This window comes from Wyeomyia smithii, chromosome 2, assembly GCF_029784165.1.
Source record: "Wyeomyia smithii strain HCP4-BCI-WySm-NY-G18 chromosome 2, ASM2978416v1, whole genome shotgun sequence".
NCBI classification, from domain to species: Eukaryota; Metazoa; Arthropoda; class Insecta; order Diptera; family Culicidae; genus Wyeomyia; species Wyeomyia smithii.
Genome location: NC_073695.1, coordinates 153948062 through 153967925, shown reverse-complemented (window position 1 = coordinate 153967925; position 19864 = coordinate 153948062). Strand labels below are relative to the sequence as shown.

At 39.1% G+C, this 19864-nt stretch overlaps 1 protein-coding gene across 1 annotated transcript; it reads right to left on the bottom strand.

The window, feature by feature from the left end:
* Window positions 1–7835: 7835 nt before the first annotated feature.
* On the bottom strand, window positions 7836–9119 carry LOC129720099 (uncharacterized protein DDB_G0287625-like). The gene has a single exon (XM_055671519.1). The coding sequence runs from the start codon at window positions 9117–9119 to the stop codon at window positions 7836–7838; it is 1284 nt and encodes a 427-aa protein (XP_055527494.1).
* Between the last annotated feature and the right edge of the window lie 10745 nt (window positions 9120–19864).

The following is a 19864-nucleotide window of genomic DNA, read 5'->3' as shown; positions in this document are numbered from 1 at the left end:
GATATCCATGATGCTGAATCTCCAAGCAATGTAACAAGACCAACAAGGAAGCAGCGTCGACCAGCTTATCTAAGCGAATATGAAACGGATACAGTTTGTGACTTTTAAGTGTAGGGGGGATGTCGGAGTCAGCTATATCGTTATAGAACAACAGCGAAGAATGAGGAAAACTGGCAACCTGAAATGACGAGCCAGTTAGTTGAGAATAAGAGTCGACCGCGATAATGTCACGTACGCGTGTGCTGTTGTGTAGGATATAACCTACCAGGGAATTCTTCTACTAAATATCCCTGTACGCGCATTTGGCGCGGAATTAATACACAAGATAACGGTGGACTAACTCACTTTATTTTCGTACATCACTACTTAAATATACCCTACCGGTAACTCAGAGAGAGAGACTTTCTCCACTCTCTGTTTACCTTACTAATCTCTTAACCTAGTCTAGTACTGCTAAAGTACGGGCGGCGTTTTGTTTACAACACAAAACTTGTTTATTTTGGTTGAGTTTGTTTGCCGGTGGCACAGCAGAAGGCTGCGCGAAGTTCTTTGCCACCTGTGGCATAATCTGTTGATACATAGAGTGTTGACAGAGCCGTTCGCGGTCCTCTGTCAAGGGAACCAAATGTTTCGCCTGACTAAAGCATAGCAGAAGGCTATGCCCTCTTAGGAACAAAATTAAACTCTAATTATAAGGCTCGTGACGGAGCATTGGGTTCTTCGCAGGGTGTGACGTCACATCTGCCACCCCGCCTAGTTGGCCATTATCTAGAAGAGACAATGGTCACACGGTCCGTCCTGACGGCCGATAGGTGTGTTTTTCTCTTTTTTATTACAATTATTCTCGCGTTTTTATGCAACTATATACATCGTTGTTTTTTTTATAATATGTTTTTTTTTCTCTGGCAAATGAAATTCTGTTATTCAAAACTGTAGCACCGTTTTGAGTTTACATTATCATACATGACATTTTCCTTATTTAGAATTAACAATTGCTTGCTCGCCTGATGCGCTGCGTCGTGAAGATATCTGCTGTTCAGCTGTCGTGTTCAAGCGCCGGGTTGCAGGGGGTTTGAAACGAGAAGGTGCGTCTGGCAGTAGAGGTTCTCATCGGTTGGTTGTGGTGCAAACTCATCTCTAAGGCTTCATCGGGTTATTTACACTAGTTCAACGATTACCATTGCATTTTAATTAAGACTGCAGTTTAGCTGGTTGTTTTACGATTGTTCAGAGTGTGTTGTTGAACTTCAATGTTGGGTTAGCCGTGTCCCTTTGGCATAGATCGGCTGTATTTTTGTTTGGCTTATAGTATTGTTATGCGCCGTGTGGCGAAAAGATTTGAGAATGCCACTGGCTCTGTTGCATAATGCAGTCACTTGGTTTATCATCTTTAACTGTCTGCGCGGGGTGTCCAATTACCCGCTAGCATGTGTGCACATTTTCAAAGCGTAGTGCGTAAAGACCATAGTTGATTAAACACGAGCAAAATTTTATAGCGTCATTTTGCTTGTTTGGCTTTGACCTCGAATCCTCATTTGTGGAAGTCAATAACTCTCAATGAGTAATATATATTTGGAACAAATTATTACGCCCTTCGCTGTGTAGTTTGCTGTATTCGTCTTCGCGCTGAAGTCTCGATTCTGGCTTGAGCCGCATTGATTGAGTTCTGTTGCACATCTGACCTCTTCAGGGATCAAAAACTGGATACTGCTCGTCTCCTCTTGGTAATAACGTTTGGCTTTACCTCCATCTCGACCATAGACACCCGCCGTTCAACTCCCCTCACAACCGTCTGCTTCCCTTTTCGCGTCATACTGGGCATTATGTAATGCCCCCATCTCAGCATCCGTTGTAATCACCTCGGTCGTCTTCGAGGATCGGGAACTCGTCTCATTGTCAATTCTTAGATGCTAGCTGCCCTACTTAGCAAGTGGTGCATATATTTTTTTGCCATTCTTTCATAAATTTTTTTTTTCGTTAATTTTTTCCACTTGCTGTTTAAAATTAATTTCACACGCGTACGGGCTCTTATGTTCTATTATATCTTCTAATCTTCTACTTAAACACTATGCCCGTTTTTATATTTCTTCGGTTAACATAATTTTTCTTTTCCTACTAAAGTGTACAATATATTTTTTTCTCTTGATTATATCGGATGCTATTGGTTAATCAACGTCTACATTATTCATTCTCAACGAATTTTTACTTCACAATTATTTTTTTTCACTTGAACTCAATCCGATTTACAAAAAAAAAATCTTTTTCTAATTCTTGTGCGTTTTTTTTTCTTTGTCAGCCTCTGTTGCCCGTCGTGGCTCTTTTTCTTTTCATTAGGTGTGTTTTTTTTTGTCAACCTCTGTTGCCCGTCGTGGCTCTTTTTCTTTTCATTAAAACATTTCTCTTTCTCATAGCAACTTTTTCTTTTCTTTTATCGGATTTACAATTCTTTTATCCGATTTACAAAAACTCTGTAGGCCACTTTAATTATGATACTGCTGTCTCAGTCCGTCATACTTACGTTCTACTTACACTTCGCCTGATATGCAGTAGTCTGCATAATACCTCTCCCCCTACCCTTCGAAGGTGCGTCTACCTGTTGCTAGTGATTCCTGAAAGATAAGAAGGTTAGGAAATAAAAGAAAAAATTTCGCACTTCCATTCATACTGGGTTGACAACTCCCTTGTCCGTTCACCTGATACGCATTCATCTCAATCGTTCCGGGTAGTCACTCCCGTTGTTTCCACTCGCCCAATCTTAACTTACAATAGATAGGTGGAATCTTTTAACGCCAGTAGTCCCCTCGTCTGGAAGGTTTAGCCTTCTTGTCCAAAGTCTCTCCTAGTTTTATTGTCGTTCGTTATTTAGGTCATCTCCAATACTTCATTAATCGGTTTTCTTCTCTCATTGGGCCATTAGCCATTTTTAATTAATCAAACCCCGTTCTCATATTCACTATATATTTTTCCCATGTTAACATTTGCATTTTTACAAACAAATGCTGTTCTAAATTCTTTCAACTCTTTTTATCCATTACAACCATCCAGATCATTCTAGTAATTTGAATTCCCCAAGTTTTTTGTTTATTTAACCTTTATCGGCGGGGTTCCTCGTCCCTCACGCCTTCATTCGTATTTGAATTTTTTCAACTGTGTCATGCCATTTGACTAACATCATCAAAGGCTGTATATCTTTTTCGGCGACTTTTCGTATTTCTTCACGCCTATATTTTACTTCCACCTTACTTTTTCATACAGTTTTAGGTGCTTGCTATTATAACTCATGCCATCCAATATCGTATTTCATTAAATATATTCTGTCCGTTAACCTTGAAAGCATAGTTTAAGTTCATATATTCAGTCATAATAACGCTTAAGCCGGTTATTATGAACTTTTTCTAAACGGCTTCCGTTTTTGATTACTGTGGTCATTTCACTTGGGAATTCCACTACTTCATAAGGTCCTCTCCACATATTCTGGAGCTTTTGACCTGATCCTGTCGGGATTGATTTCACTAAAACTAAATCGCCATACATGGGCTGCCATTCATTTGCCTTTCTGTCATAAACTTGCTTGCGCTTTTCTTTTGAATCCTTTAGGTTGGCCTTCGCGTTCGCGTGGAGGTCAAAAAATATTTTTTTCATCTCTTGTGTATATGTTTCATATGTCAAATTGTCCACTCCATTCCGCTTGTAAATGGAGGTGGGAATGCGTGCTGTACGTCCATACAACAATTCGAAAGGGGTGTACCCCGTTGATGAGTTTACTGAAGTATTATACTGAAACGTAAAAAATGGGAGTAAGTTATCCCACGTGTGCGGTTTTCCGCCAATAAATTGCCTTAGGTAAGTTTTTAACTCCCGATTAGATCTTTCCACCAAATTTGCTTGTGGGTGGTACGGACTCGTCGTTATTTTCTTAATTTTCAAAATTTTGCACACATCTTTCATGAGTGTGCTTACAAAATTCGCACCGTTATCTGTAACTAACTCCAACGGTACGCCAAATTTGCAAATATAATTCTCTACAAAAGTCCTCGCTACCGTCTGGCTTTCTTGGTTTTCCATAGGTGCGACAGTTAAATATCTAGTTAGGTCGTCCTGCATGACCAGACCATAACGATTTCCTAAGTCGGACTCGGGTAATACTACTATATCCATGTATAATTTCTCAAATGGCTCCGATGCGGTTGTGGTGATCTGCATCGGTATCTTGTTTGATCTTCCAATTTTGTTCTTTTGGCAGGAATCACATTGCCGAAAGTAGTTCTCGATATCCCGTTTCATCGTAGCCCACGTAAAAAGTGTGCCAATTCTTTGGCGCATTCGTCGCGCTCCTACGTGCCCTCCTAAGGGTGCATCGTGAAATTCCTTTAAAATTGTTTCCACTTGATCTGGCGCAATTACTGTACGCTCGCTATTGGCATTATATAATACTATTTGATTTTCTAGCTTACCCGCTAGGAACTGAATCATTTGCAGAACTTCCTGTTGCTTGATTTTTCTGAATGATATTAGGTGAATGACCCCGGCTGCCTTTACTGCCGTGGGGCTCTTATTGAAGCTATCTAAAAATTGTGAGAAAAATTTCCGGCAATCGATTAATGAACTTTCGCTGCCGTCTACTATGAAACCGCCTACCTTCTTGTCTTTAAATTTGAGTACACCATCCTCTACGTAGTCCTTCAGTCCTTGTGACAGCTGATACAGTGTCTGAAGTTCTCTGTACGCCGTCCGACTGTTCAAAATGACAAGACGAGCTTCGATATTCCTCTCGTCCAATATTCTCTTCGAGACTTCCACCGTCTCACTTGGTATCAGGTCATTTGATAATGCCTGTGAAAAGTCATCATATGAAATGTTGACGAGTTGTTGCTCATCCTCGTCCTCAGCGATGTCCGCAATGTCTATTGCACTCAAATCTTGTATTGTGCCGTTCAAATCATCCGAAGCGTTCTTCTGCTGCTCTAGCAGGCGTTTCTGCTGGCGCGTAATCATGGCTATCTGCCTGTGGGGTGAACTTTCCTGCCCCTGACACGTCCCATCTGACAAACGTGACAAAAAATCGGCGACTATATTTTCGCTACCCTGTTTATACCTGATGCTGCATTCCAAACCCTGCAACTTTAGTCTCAATCTTGTCAGCGTTGGAGATGTCTCTTTGAGCCTCCAAATCGCTATAAGTGGTCTGTGGTCCGTGTAAACGATAAACTTTTGACCAAAAATGTAATGTTTGAAATATTCTATGGCCCATACAATCGCCAATAGTTCCTTTTCTATGATAAGATATCTGGTCTCTGCACCTACAAGTGCACGACTCGCGAACGCGATCGGCCGGTGCATGGATTTTTCATTCGACAGGACGGCTCCAATAGCATAATTGCTAGCGTCTGTCGTAATAACAAAAGTGTCTTGATAATCTGGCCGGACTAAAACTGGCTCTGTAATCAGCGCGTTTCTAAGGAATTCGAACGCTTCCTGACATTCTTTTCCCCACACAAATTTAGCGTCTTTCTTCAACAAATCATTCAGCGGCTTGCGCTTCTCCGCGATGTTGGGGATAAACTTCCCGTAAAAATTTACTGTTCCCAGAAATGACCTTATACCTTTTACGTTTGTGGGTGGCTTAAGGCTTTGAATGGCCTTAATATTTGCATTGGTGGGTTTTATGCCTTCTTCATTAACGACATGACCCAAATACTCCAGTTCCTTTTTCAAAAACTGACACTTAGATGGTTCTATTTTTAAGTTATGTTTGCGCAAAGCTTGTAATACTTTTCGCAAGTTATCATTATGGTCGGTGATAGTGTCACCGAAAACTATAATATCATCGAGGTAGACAAAAGCTGTGAAAGTCCCCTATCTCAAAGAGAACAGTATTCATAAGTTTTTGGAATGTGGAGGGGCTGTTCTTTAACCCCATCGGCATCCGTGTAAATTCGAAGTGGCCTTTGGGAGTGGAAAACGCCGTCTTAGCCGCATCTCGGCGGTCTATCGGGACTTGATAGAACCCCGATTTTAAATCAATTGAGGAGAAATATTTTGCTCCTCCAACATTATCCAATATCTCATTTATAAGAGGTATTGGGTATACAAACGGCTTGGTAACTTCGTTCAATGATCTAAAGTCTACCACAATTCTGTATCTTTTATTTCCGTCAGCATCCGGTTTTTTTGGTACACATAACACCGGTGCATTCCAGGGACTAGTGCTGGGCCTAATAATTCCCTGCACCCTCATTTCCTCGATTTCTTTATTAATGTGTCGTTTCGTGGCCTCCGGATCCAATCTATATTGCCGTTTATTAATAGGCACCTCCGATGAAGTTTCTATCGTGTGTACGGCGGCGTCAGTAGTAGTTAACTTGTCGCCCTTGAAAAAGAATATATCCGCATAGCTCTCGACCATATTCTTCACTGTCCTGAATTCTCTATCAGGCAAGTGCGCCAAATTCAGCACTTGCCGTAGTTTTTCAATTCTTGCATTTCCTTTTGACTCTGGTGTTAGTTTATGTTCTAATAGGTCATAATCTAGCCTAGAGTTAAGATCTAACTCGGTCATTATCGTATTTTCCCTGTCACGAGGTGTGTCCTTCGGCCCCTCATACGTATGGGGTATTTCTCCCCCTATGTTGGGACCTTCTCTAGGTTCCACGCAGGCTGTGGCATTCTCATTAACGATGTTGTTTCTTAGTTGGCTTTGCACCATGACTCTATTTCTTGCTGCTAAAAACACATGCCGACTAAGGGCTTCCTCTCTAGGCACGCTCCATGGGCCCAAACTATCCGGACCCCTAATGCCGTGTTTTTTAAACACAATATAGTCGAAGTTATTCCCTATCTGGAGGGTGTGTTTTTTCAAAAATTCTACCCCGATTATGCCGTCCGCCGGTAAACCGTTCATCAGGTGAAACTCTGCCGGAATTAAAAAGTTCCCGACTAACAAATCCAGGATAACCGTTCCTAAGGTTCGCACGATCCCGCGACCAATGCCCTCAAAAGTGTTCGTGTCTTGTCTGTTTATATGCACATTCAATTTCTCTGCAACATGCATGCTTAACATATTCGCGCACGCGCCTGTGTCCAAAATCAAGTTCAGCGTTTGCTGCACATTTTGTTTTGCCAGCAGTGTAATCATAAGCCGCCGGCTGGTGTCAAAGTAGACTCGCTTAGCCACACAGGCACTATTGTCCCGTATGTGGTTACATGCTGTTCTCCAGTCCGTTATCTCTATGTGGCTGGGCTCGTCAGTGATTCTCCGCCAATCGACGTCCTGCACAGTAAAAAATTCTGAATATCACACGTCACGTGAAATAGTTTCTCATTTGAATTTCTGTTGCTTTTGACGAAAACCACGATTTTAATTGAAAATTGTATGCAATATTATTTGAATTTCAGTTGCTTCTGACGTAAATAATGGTTTTGTTTGAAAATTACACGCAAAATCATTCAAATTTACGTGGAATGTTATGGAATTTTCTATCACAACCGATGGAGGCAATTCTTTACATGCGATTCGACATAAAGTTTTCTTACTGTGTGGCATAATTCCGCGAAATCATCGCTAAAGTATTCTTTCGCAAACGGGTCCTTTGTCCCATGATTTTCGTTCCCCGAGTTCTTCGCCCCTCCATTGGGCTGATTTATACTTAACACATATTGTGAACGACCGTGCGTCTCATCGTCACTCCACCTGGAATAATTTCGAAAAATATCGTGCTCATTTCCAACATTGGGAGAAATGTTCTCGACCGGTTTGTTAAATTTGTTCCTTACAAAATTATTTCTATTCATCGGTCGGGGTGCCCGGCTGGCGTTGCCGTCGGGCCCCCGGCGACCTAGTTTTTTGATTGTTGGTAGCGCTCGTAGCCTCGGCTTCGAAATTGGCGATCGTACGCATCATTATATCTACCATTATTATTATTGTAATTTCCGCGCCCGGGAGATCTTCCTCTATTGTTGCCGTAATTAAAACCATCATCATGGTGGTGATACTGGCGGTCATTATATCGATTGTTGTCATACCCATCATTATTGTAACTATTTCGATTGCTTTGCTGGTTGTTATTCCGAGCGGCAACCCGCCAATCTTGTGATTCGGTTTGGTGTATGTACCCGTTCCAACGCGCTCCCTGTGAACCTCGGTAGCGATCGTTATTATTATGTTGGTTGGTTTGGTTGCTGTCAAGGTTTCTACCCTGATTAGGCCAGCCGCCCCCTGACTGGCTTCCGTAGTTCCCGTTATTTTGTTGTCGCTCGTTTCCCCTATTAGCGTTTTCCCTGTAGTTACGATTGTTATTGTAATTGTAGTTGTTGGTGCTGCTACTGTTCCCACCTGGCTGCTGTCTGTAATCTTGGGCCTCGTTATTTCGTGTACAATTGATCTGCCGCTGGCGATTGCTAAATCGCTCATTGCCCCTGTTCTGCGAGCTCCCGGCTCCGTTGAAACCATCCCGGCCTCCTCCTTGGGTGCTACTACCTGTCCCATTCGGTTGCCAGCGCCTACCGCCTCTCTCTTTCTCTTGCTCCAGTAGATCCAAACAGCGTAGTCTGTTTTCTACATCCGCGAGTTGTTCGCATTCCTCCCCTCGTTCCTCCAGTAGGTCCAGCAGCTCGTCTAAGCTCAATTTCTTATTTCCTCCCGCCATTAACTTCAGATGTGAAATCCGCAAACCCCCAATAAAATGAATCCTGAGGCTTCTTTCCACTGCAGAACCCGCTGCACCCTCCTGATTCTTTTCAAATGTATCCAGCAATTCTTTTATCTCTATCGTTCTCCTTTTATATGCGCTGTAATCTTCGCTCGGTTCCTGTCGTAGCGTTTCGATCCGTTTTATTACCGACTCGATGTTCTCAATGGAACCGAATTCTTTGATCAAGTTGCGTTTGACCTCTGGCCAGCTCTCCGCCTTGATCCGAGGCAAAACTGCCGCTGCTTTGCCTTTTAGTTTTAGTAGGACTACATAAATTAGTGCACTGTGTGACCCGTTTTCTGGGATTTCGTCTGCGAAATGCTGAACATGGTATAGGAACGCTTCCAGTTCATCTTTGTGTCCCCTGAATTCTGGGATGCATTGCAGTGCATCCGCCTTCGGGAAAACGTAATCTGCCGCTCGGCTCATATTTATTTTATTTAGTTGTTTCCCAATAATAAAACTGCTTCTACAGAATATGTTTTTTAAATTTTCGATATGATCCCCAAAACTGGGTGTGTCTTGAATTTCTACCTCGCTGATTTGGAGGCTTTTTTTAACAAATTCTTCTTCTAATTTTTCTAATTGTTCAAGTGCGCTTGCGCGGTTTCCGCGCTCTCCGTCGTGCTTCTCCTCCCCTGATTCCTGAGTTTCTACAAGGGTCGATGAAAGCGGGGGATCTTCAAAAATCACCGATCGCTCTAAGTTCGCCAACTGATCTTCTGCAAGATCTGATGTCTCAAACTCAAGACAATTTTCTGATAATCTTCTATTTCTGTTTGGCTCAGGAACAATCGCCGAGTTATTTAAGATTTTCAATGCCAGACACACTTACGATTGAACAAGTGTGTACAGATCTGTTAATCTATTCCAATGTTCTGGCGTTAAATTCGAATTTTCATACTCTTTTAAAATTTCCGAAAAGTCGTTTAAAGCGTCGCTTAATAATTTTCTTCTATTAGCGACTGCCGCCCGCGTTCTCGGCCTGTTTATGTTATTGCTCAGATTATGGTACTCCTGGTAGACATAATCCTTAAGCTCTTTTAATCTTGACATTTATGGTCATAACCGTCTAACACCTATTCTGCTTTTGCAATATGCCGCATAATAAATAAGGAAATGACTCACTCACCCGAGTATCCTTGACACAGGGCCGGTCATCGTTGTTGACTTCAATTTCCACTACGTAACTTCGGCACCTTCTTAATACGACAATTCACTATATCGAATATCTGCCAACGTCGAAACTGACACTTACATGAAAAAAACGATCGCACTTTACAAGTCGTCTTCAGCAGCAAAACACAGCACCTTTTCCCCGCATACGAATGTCACTCGCTTGGGTTTGCCACCAACTCAGTTCACTTCCATGCAAAAAGCGAGAAAAGAGAACACTTTTTGTCAAAGTCTTTTCTCGATTTTCGTTTTTCTTTTTTTTTTCTCTTTCACTAGCAGCACTACTTTCCAAGCTGCTGACCTCGATAAATCGTTAAGTACTTTTTCTTCAGTTCTCTTTCTTTCCTTTTTTTTTTTTTTAAATAACACACTCTTTTTCCTCCGCGAGCACTACTTGGATTAAAACTCCGAAAAACTATTTCATTTTTCACTGAACCACAGATATTTAAACCACTACTTTTTCTTTTTGCTCCCTTAGCGTGATTACTACGACCGAGTTTACGACCGCGTCTGACTTCCGAGATACGTCCGAAGATTAAAGAAAAGATTCAATGGCGCAGAAAAGACCACGCGCTGTCACCACATGTGTAGGATATAACCTACCAGGGAATTCTTCTACTAAATATCCCTGTACGCGCATTTGGCGCGGAATTAATACACAAGATAACGGTGGACTAACTCACTTTATTTTCGTACATCACTACTTAAATATACCCTACCGGTAACTCAGAGAGAGAGAGACTTTCTCCACTCTCTGTTTACCTTACTAATCTCTTAACCTAGTCTAGTACTGCTAAAGTACGGGCGGCGTTTTGTTTACAACACAAAACTTGTTTATTTTGGTTGAGTTTGTTTGCCGGTGGCACAGCAGAAGGCTGCGCGAAGTTCTTTGCCACCTGTGGCATAATCTGTTGATACATAGAGTGTTGACAGAGCCGTTCGCGGTCCTCTGTCAAGGGAACCAAATGTTTCGCCTGACTAAAGCATAGCAGAAGGCTATGCCCTCTTAGGAACAAAATTAAACTCTAATTATAAGGCTCGTGACGGAGCATTGGGTTCTTCGCAGGGTGTGACGTCACACTGTAATAAAGTAAACTACAAAAGAATATCAGAGTTATTCATTCTTTGATCCGACATTGCTAAGCTTAAGTTCAGCCGAAATCTACCTAATGGCAGCTTAACAAGCTATAAATTAACAAAAACGTTTGTTGGGTAGCTATATAATTTTTTATGACATCTGAAAGAATTGCATTTTCTAAGCAAAACGTGATTTTCAAAAATTTTCTATCGTCCTTCAATCACGAATCAAAACTGCTCGAAATCTGCTCTAAGGCGCTACAATTACAGTTCACTCATATACCAACTGTCATTGTAACGATTTGGAGCGATTTTTATTTTTCATTAAAAAATCGAAGTACAATGATATAAAGATATAAGTTAAAGTCTAGATCTAGTTTGAAAAAAAAAACATGTTGCTCAGAAAATTACTCTCTATTACCTTATATATAAAAATCAGAAATTCGTGAGTAGCTAAAAAACCCAATTAAGGCGATTAACAAATAGCCAACATATTTGTCATCCTGGTGGCTGATGGTTGCAAACCAAGTAGTTGAACCTAAAGGCCTAGAGTTGAAGTTTGGCCGACTGAATTTCCGTCGATCTGGCAGCCATTCTAAAATTTCAATGAACCAGCAACATTGCAAAAACTAAAAGTAATTACATGACCACTCGTATTTTCAGTTTCATAGTTTTTTGTTTCAATTTGTTTTGCTACATATAGTAGTGAAAAAAAAATGAAGTGCTGTTTTCTATTCTGTTCAAATCGAACATCACGAAATTTTGAACACATAAGCTATTTTCGATTCCCCACCAATAAAAATCATCGCCGAAAATGTTAATTACCGGAGGATTTTTTAATAACAGAAACGACACGTCTTTGTAGCGTAAGTTTGGCGTTTTGAAAATATCAATCCGAATAAAAAAAATGTTTTGCAGTTCCACTTTAATCACGATGATGATTCCATGTATCACCAACAGCCGTAGTAACTCAGAATCTCATCCAGTTGTCAACAGTGAGGAAAAACAGAATTAAAAGTTAATCAGAAGCAAAAGATCAGAGACAATAGAAAGAAGGTCTATGGCGTTATGATTTTTGTAACCATTTGGAAAATAAAATATCGTGAAGATTTTTGGAATTCAATGTTTTGTTTTTTATTATATTCGAATTTCATCTCTTTTTTTCGCATTTTGCTATTGCTAAATCACAATACTTCCCATCTACTAAGACAAACTTGACATGTGAGCAATTCTCGCTGATACTAGGCCATTAGATGCACAAGGTCTTCCAAATTTGATATAAATGCACATAGTTATTAGAAATAGAGAAAAACTGATAATGCCATTTTTGTTTGATCGAATTTGTTGACCCCTAGGTCACCAAGGGGTGAAACAGTTTTTAGAAAAGTTGAAATTTTGACAATTCTTGCTGTATTATTTGAGCTATATCTCTAAAATTCGTTATGTAAAGTACTACAAGTGGCACTTTACTGTAAAGAGGAATGATAGGGCTGTCATTTGAAGTAATCAGAATTCAGGCCGCCATCTTGAATTTGGCCGCCATCTTGGATTATACCAGAAAAATGCAATTTTGACCGGATTTGCAACTACCGATTTTCGATCTGAGACCAGCATTGGAAAGCTGAGAAAAAATGCTATAAGATGCAAGAAAAAAATTAGATGAGCATCAGTGTTAACCCATCAATTGAACCTATTTACCAAGCTGAGTATTAAAATATTCAACGTACACCGCGTGATCAAAGTAGTAACCTGTCTACTGAGACCCTCTACTGTTTTTTTTGACTTTAGTGAGAATAATGAATACAACACTAGCATGTTTGATACTAACAAAGCGATAGGTTTTTTATTGCTGAGCAGTTCCATAAAAAATGTCCCAGTTTTAATATTTTATTTAACCGTTATGTACTCGGCAATTTTAACACACGTAAGTACTCGGCAGGGTACCCGGGTACCCACAAAATGAAATGCTTCTTGCTTTTTCATTTCTTGACCGATTTTCGATCTTGACCCGTCAAAAGATTGGAAAATTTGTCTATTTTTTTTAAATTTTTAATCTTCGTAATCATTGTTTACACAAACATTGTTTGTCTGATGATGAAAAATGATTTATTAAGAGCATTCCATAAGTTTTAGCTGGCTGAGTTGAGGTTATCTTTGTTTTTTAAAGCAATAAAGTCTGAAAAGGTACCCGGGTACCCTGCCGAGTACATAACGATTAAATTGTCATTTTTAATTTGGTTGAAACTTTGCATAGATATTTCTATAGGCAAAAGATGTCATTTTGTGCTATTGTTTTAATTTTTTAGAGTAAGACTTGTTTTGTAGAAGCTATTGAAAATGCTTTTTTTGGAAAGGTATTGATGATGATAAATATTTTTTGGGCCAGAACGGTTTGTTTGATCGGTATGACGTCTTCGATAAAGTTGTAGGTGGTAATTTCGTCTTTCTGAAAAAATATACACTCTTTAACTTTTTCTTTGGTTGCAATGTTGAAATAATCCTTTGTAGTCCTAATAAAAAAATAGATTTAAAAAAATGAGCTTTTAGATAGGTATCGGCTCTATTATCGTCAAGTAAATGACGTCGTAGAGCGTTAAATTTTTGCATGATGGTTCTTCATAATGCAGAGCATCTTCCAACAAAATATTAGTTCTCTATGTCTTCATTAACCCCCCGGCAAAACTTGACGATAATTTTACATTTTTTTAAATTTTATTTTCAAAAAAAAAATTTTTAAGGTGTAGATTTAATCGGAGAGACAAAAATATTATCTACAATTTTATAGAAGACGTCATACCGATCAAACAAACCATTTTGGCCCTGAAAATATTTGTAATCATCAATACCTTCCCAAAATAGCATTTTTAATAGCTTCACAAAAATGAGTCGTGTTGCAAAAAATTAAACCAGCAGCACAAAATGGCATCTTTTGCGTATAGAAACGTCTATGCAAAGTTTCAGCCAAATTAAAACGACAATTTAAATAAAATATTAAAACTGGGACATTTTTGTGGAACTGCTCAGTAATAAAAAACTACCGCTTTGTTAGTATCAAACATGCTAGTGTTGTATTCATTATTCTCACTTAACTCAAAAAACAGTAGTGGCGTACCAGTTGTAGCATCAATCGCTTACGATATATGGAGCTAGTAGGGTTATAACATGTGCATCCACTTGGTCTCAGTAGACAGGTTACTACGTTGATCGTGCGGTGTACGTTGAATATTTTAACACTCAGCTTGGAAAATAGGTTCAATTGATGGGTCAACACTGATGCTTACCTAATTTTTTTATTGCATCTTATAGCGTTTTTTCTCTGCTTTCCAATGCTGGTCTTAGATCGAAAATCGGTAGTTGCGAACACGGTCAAAATTGCATTTTTCTGATATAATGCAAGATGGCGGCCAAATTCAAGATGGCGGCCTGAATTCTGATTACTTCAAATGAAAGCCCTATCATTCCTCTTTACAGAAAAGTGCTACTTGTAGTACTTTACATAACGAATTTTAGAGATATAGCTCAAAAAATACATCAAGAATTCCTAAAATTTCAACTTTTCTAAAAACTGTTTCACCAGTTAGTTGACCAAGGGGTCAACAAATACGATCAAACAAAAATGGCATTATCATTTTTTCTCTATTTCTAATAACTATGTGCATTTATATCAAATTTGAAAGACCTTGTGCATCTAGTGGCCTAGTTTCAGCGAGAATTGCTCATGTCAAACGTTCTTATGTTCGATTGGAACGAGTTTTGACAGTTAGATTGGAACTTTTCAGTGACAGTCGTCCAAACTTTAACTCTAGGGCTTTACTGAAGATGCCCTAAAAATCTACGTTTTGCAGACAAATCTGCACATCTGTAATATAGTCACTGTATGTTTTACTAGTCTGGCGGAGTGGATTCGGGAACCAATTTAAACTGTTATCGGGAACCAGTCAATGTAAATTCTATAGGACTGGTTTCCGTTATAGCAGTTTAAATTAGCTCCCGAATCCACTCCGGTAGACTGTAAATATAGGGACCACATACATAAGACATACGTAATACTTAGGAAGAAATCTTCCAAAAAAGTTGGTACAAAATGAACTACTCGAAAGTACCAACCTCTGTAGAAAACCTCTGTTTGAGTAGTTTATGGAAGTTGGGTACCTGCGCAACCCTGCATTTTTCTCGTTCCCACTCGAAAAATGCAGCATTGGTTTTGTAAACAACTTTTTGACAGTTTCTTAAGGGATTTTGTTATGGGCTCGAGTAGAGCCGCGATGAAGAAAATTCATTCCGTTAATTTTCGTCGAGCAGTTCAAACTGGTGTTGGTACCGGGTGATGTGGGGCAAAGAGAACCAAAAAAATCGCCAGTGTTACGTATGTATACAGATAACAGACGCTAATTTCGTTCCATGTGTAAAAAGATGCAACGGTTTTTTAACATGTCGCAATACAGTATGGTGGCGCTAGGAACACTTAGTAGTTAATGATTTGTTTGTTTTGAAAAATGATTTGGACGCCTCCTCACACTTGCATGAAATTCCGTTTAGACGTGTGAATGATGACATAAGCAAAAATATCCACCTCTCTTTCTTACACAAACACCAAACAAATATCAGCAACTTCAGCACTGCCAAATCGAATTAACGGGGTTGTTGCTGCTTTACTACACTCAAAATATTTTTCACGTTATTGTTACGTGAAATTTCCTGTACTTATTCATTTTCTGTCAGTTTTCATGATTTATGTGACAAACATAACATCTACGTGAAAATCACATGCATACTATGTTTTATTACGTAGTATCTACGTGAACTTGGCAACGTCAAACAGAATGAACTCTCCGTGCGAAAATATACAAGAATCAAAATGGCGAAGCTGTTGTGTAATTACGAATTCCTGTACCTCCTATCAGTTGGTCCATTTTGACCGTAATAATTATATTTCCAACCAGTGGCGTAGCCCCTTTGACTCCGCCGACATGAACGTGCGGTGCGATAACTGTAATTGTATCGATTACCGTCGCTAGATCTACATATATTGTCATAATTGTTTTGCTTGTAGATTATTCTATCCCTATTTTTGTGATTATAATATTCATTTCTTCCCAGGCAGCTGTTGCTACAATTAGCGTCTTCGTAATTAATTGTGAAAATATTTCTGCTACTATCAAATTGTCTAAGCGCATCGCGCTGTCTTTCGACCCATTCTAGGCCCTGTATTCTGTTTTCTATTTCCGCGATGTGATAACGCTCATGGTAGTAATCCTCTAAGTCGTCTAGCAGCTCTTCTAACTTCAATGCTCGTTTACCTTGAGCAGCTTCTTTCAATGCGGTGTCACACAAACCCGCCATAAAATGTAATCGAAGACTAACTATCATGCATGACTTCGTACAATTAGTTTCGTAGGAGTCGATTTGCTCCTTAATTTTCAATATCCTCTTTTTATAATCAGGAAAGGTCTCATTCGCCTCCTGTTTCAATGTTTCTACTTGATTTATAACTGCCTCGATGCGTATAATATCCCCAAATTCCTTTAATAAATTCTGCTTAACCTGTGGCCAAGCATTTGCGTTAATTCTATGTATTGCGGCAGCAGCTCTGCCTTTTAGTTTCAATAGAATAATATAAACCAGTGGAGCGTGTGATACTCCTTCTGGTATCTCCCGAGCAAAATGCTCGATATGATAAACGAACGCTTCTAGTCCGTCTAGCGATCCATCAAATTCTGGGATGCACTGCATGGCATCTGCTTTTGGAAACGTGTACTCCATTATAAAATTTTATATATATTTCTTGGAGGAAAAAAAAATAAAAGGTACTGCGGAATAAATACTATAAGGGCAGAATAAATACTACTACAATAAAAGGCTTATGTAGCCTTCTTCCTCTTTTTCCTAGGTATCACTAACGATTCTGTTGACCAGATGTGATAACGTAGCGTGACCGACTCTAATTTCTTCGTCGCGCCATCAAAAAATCTGAACACCAAGTTTCGAACCATTTGGTGTTAAAGCTTCAATGTTTATTTCTGTTAATCAATGAAACAATTATTTTAATAATATTTTTACCCCAACATGTCTGAGATAAAAAAGTCATTTTTTATAGTTCAATGTTCATTTCTGTTAATCAATCAAACAATTATTTTAATAATGTTTTTACCCCAACATGTCTGAGATAAAATAGTCATTTTTTATAGTTCAATGTTTATTTCTGTTAATCAATCAAACAATTATTTTAATAATATTTTTACCCCAACACGTCTGAGATAAAATAGTCATTTTTTTATAGTGTAATTGAACCAAGTTTACAACTAATCTAAAAGTGTAAATGTTCAAATTAGATGGCGTTAAGAGCTGTTTCATAAGAATATTGCAACATCTGTCTCCTTACGACAACATTCATCATAACATATTTTTGCTGTCTGTTAACATTTCCCCCCGGCGGATATTTAATTGTATCGCCGCGCGCGTTGCGCTTATTGATTTACTTTTTTCTTTGACCTACTAAACATTTCACCGCTGCTGAATCGTTTTGCTTATGCCAGCAGCACGATCTACCAATGGCCATTAAAATTACTGCATACAAACCGCGACCTTGACCGTGCCTGGCACAGCTGATCGCAATAACACTGTAAAATACGTCACCTATTCAACCTGGTGGCATAAGAACGGGACGACAAGCATTCTAGCATATGCTACTATACTGTATAAGTAAAGACGCGATCGCAGAGGCTCTCACGCTCTTTTTATATCGCTAACGATAGCGTAGCTCCCAATTTTCATACTTGCTGTATGGCTACCAGTGGGCTAAAACTCTTTTTCAGAACAATTAAGGTGAGTTCAATGTGCGTAACTCTGTCTGTTTGCGTTCTACAATTCGTCTTTGCCATCGGTGTTGCCGCAGGCACTGCTATTTAATTAGTCAGGTCGTGCAAATGTCAACTAGTTTATTTCGCTGGTACGGAGTCACATTATTTTTGGGCGAAATGAATGAAAACATTTTTTGTTATAGAGAAGAAAATCAAGAACTTACCGGTTAAATTTTATCTTCCTGTTGCGACAGATTCGTTTTTTACACACTGGTAAAGAAAATCCTTATCACACACAACAACAGCTTCGCACTTGTGTTCTTGTCCATTTTTAATATTTTTTCACTTCGTCTTTACTCGTATTATTATTGTACAATTGTTTACTTGATCATATTATTTTTCTTCCTCTTGTTTTATGTTGCTTCTTTATCACTATAAACCACTTTTACATTTTTTTTTCTTCAAGCGCGAACCAAATTTGTTTTTAACACTATAAAAGTTTGTAGCCAATGTTCTTCCTCACTATTTTTTTGCTGTTTTTTTCCTGTTTCGCGTGCACAATTTTATTCTCTAACACTTTTAGTTCTCGTTGCACAATATCCACTTTCGTTCAACGTCACACAAATTATACTTCGAACTATTTTATCGCGCTTTTTACCGTTATCGAACACTACTTATACTTAAGATTCTTTTGACTTTATATTACCTCGCGTGGTCCGTTTCCTTTTCTAGAAACCGAAAAAAAAACACCGCTGTCACCACATGTGTAGGTATACCTGTATCCTGGGTATAACCTACCAGGACTTTCTCCAGGAAACCCTGTACGCGCAATTGGCGCGGAATTAATACACACAGATTAACGTGGACTAACTGACTTTATTTTCGTACATCACTACTTAAATATACCCTACCGGTAACTCAGAGAGAAAGACTTTCTCCACTCTCTGTTTACCTTACTAATCTCTTAACCTAATCTAGTACTGCTAAAGTACAGGCGGCGTTTTGTTTACAACACAAAACTTGTTTATTTTGGTCGAGTTTGTTTGCCGGTGGCACAGCAGAAGGCTGCGCGAAGTTCTTTGCCACCTGTGGCATAATCTGTTGATACATGTTGAGTGTTGACAGAGCCGTTCGCGGTCCTCTGTCAAGGGAACCAAATGTTTCGCCTGACTAAAGCATAGCAGAAGGCTATGCCCTCCTAGGAACAACATTTAACTTTAATTATAAGGCTCGTGACGGAGCATTGGGTTCTTCGCAGGGTGTGACGTCACACGGTCTATGAACATAAAATTGATTTCACCGATGGCTTGCCAATGAGTGAGATTTTGAAAAACCATAATTCGACATGGAATCTTTAGCTTACAGATTTTGCACAGATTCAGTTCAAAGATCCAGAAGTTACCTGAACATAAACAGTAGCAGCTAACAGTAATTATCGACGGTGAATGTCTTAATATTTGCCAGTTTTTATTTCGTTCAACCCATTTTCGAATTGGAAATTTTGCATCCCCGTGCGATTTATTTAGCAACATATTTCAAAAAATTTTGAAATCTAATTTCTCTCTTACGAATTTTTTCTTAAGAATTTGGGAAACCACAATCGAAATTTATACGTTTTATAAAACGTAGTAGCTATCCGTTAATCAAATGCTTTTCACTTTACCGGTAGTTAAATTCTACGTGAAAGTCACATGAAACGCATATGTCTACTGAATAATATTCACAGGATAAATCATCTCACTAGATCATGATGAACTCAAATGACAATCACGTAAAATCTACGTGAAAATGACAGTGGAAAATATTCACATAACTTTTCCGGTAATCATAACGTGAAAATTATTTTGAGTGTAGGTTTTGCGTGGGAAAAAACGGGAAGCAAATATTTTTGTTTTATTTGTTCAGAAGCCCCTAACCGAAACTGTGCGTGCAAATTTCAAAACCTGTTAACGCCGTCAACGTGGATATGGAAACAACATGGGTCGTAAATGCGAGTACTGTTTCTGCGGCAATAAACAAGGTTTAAATGTGAATAAATCGTTTTATCGTTTCCCTTACTCACTTACTTACTTACTTAGATGGCCGTACGTCCTAAGACATGGCCTGCATAACGTGGTTCCG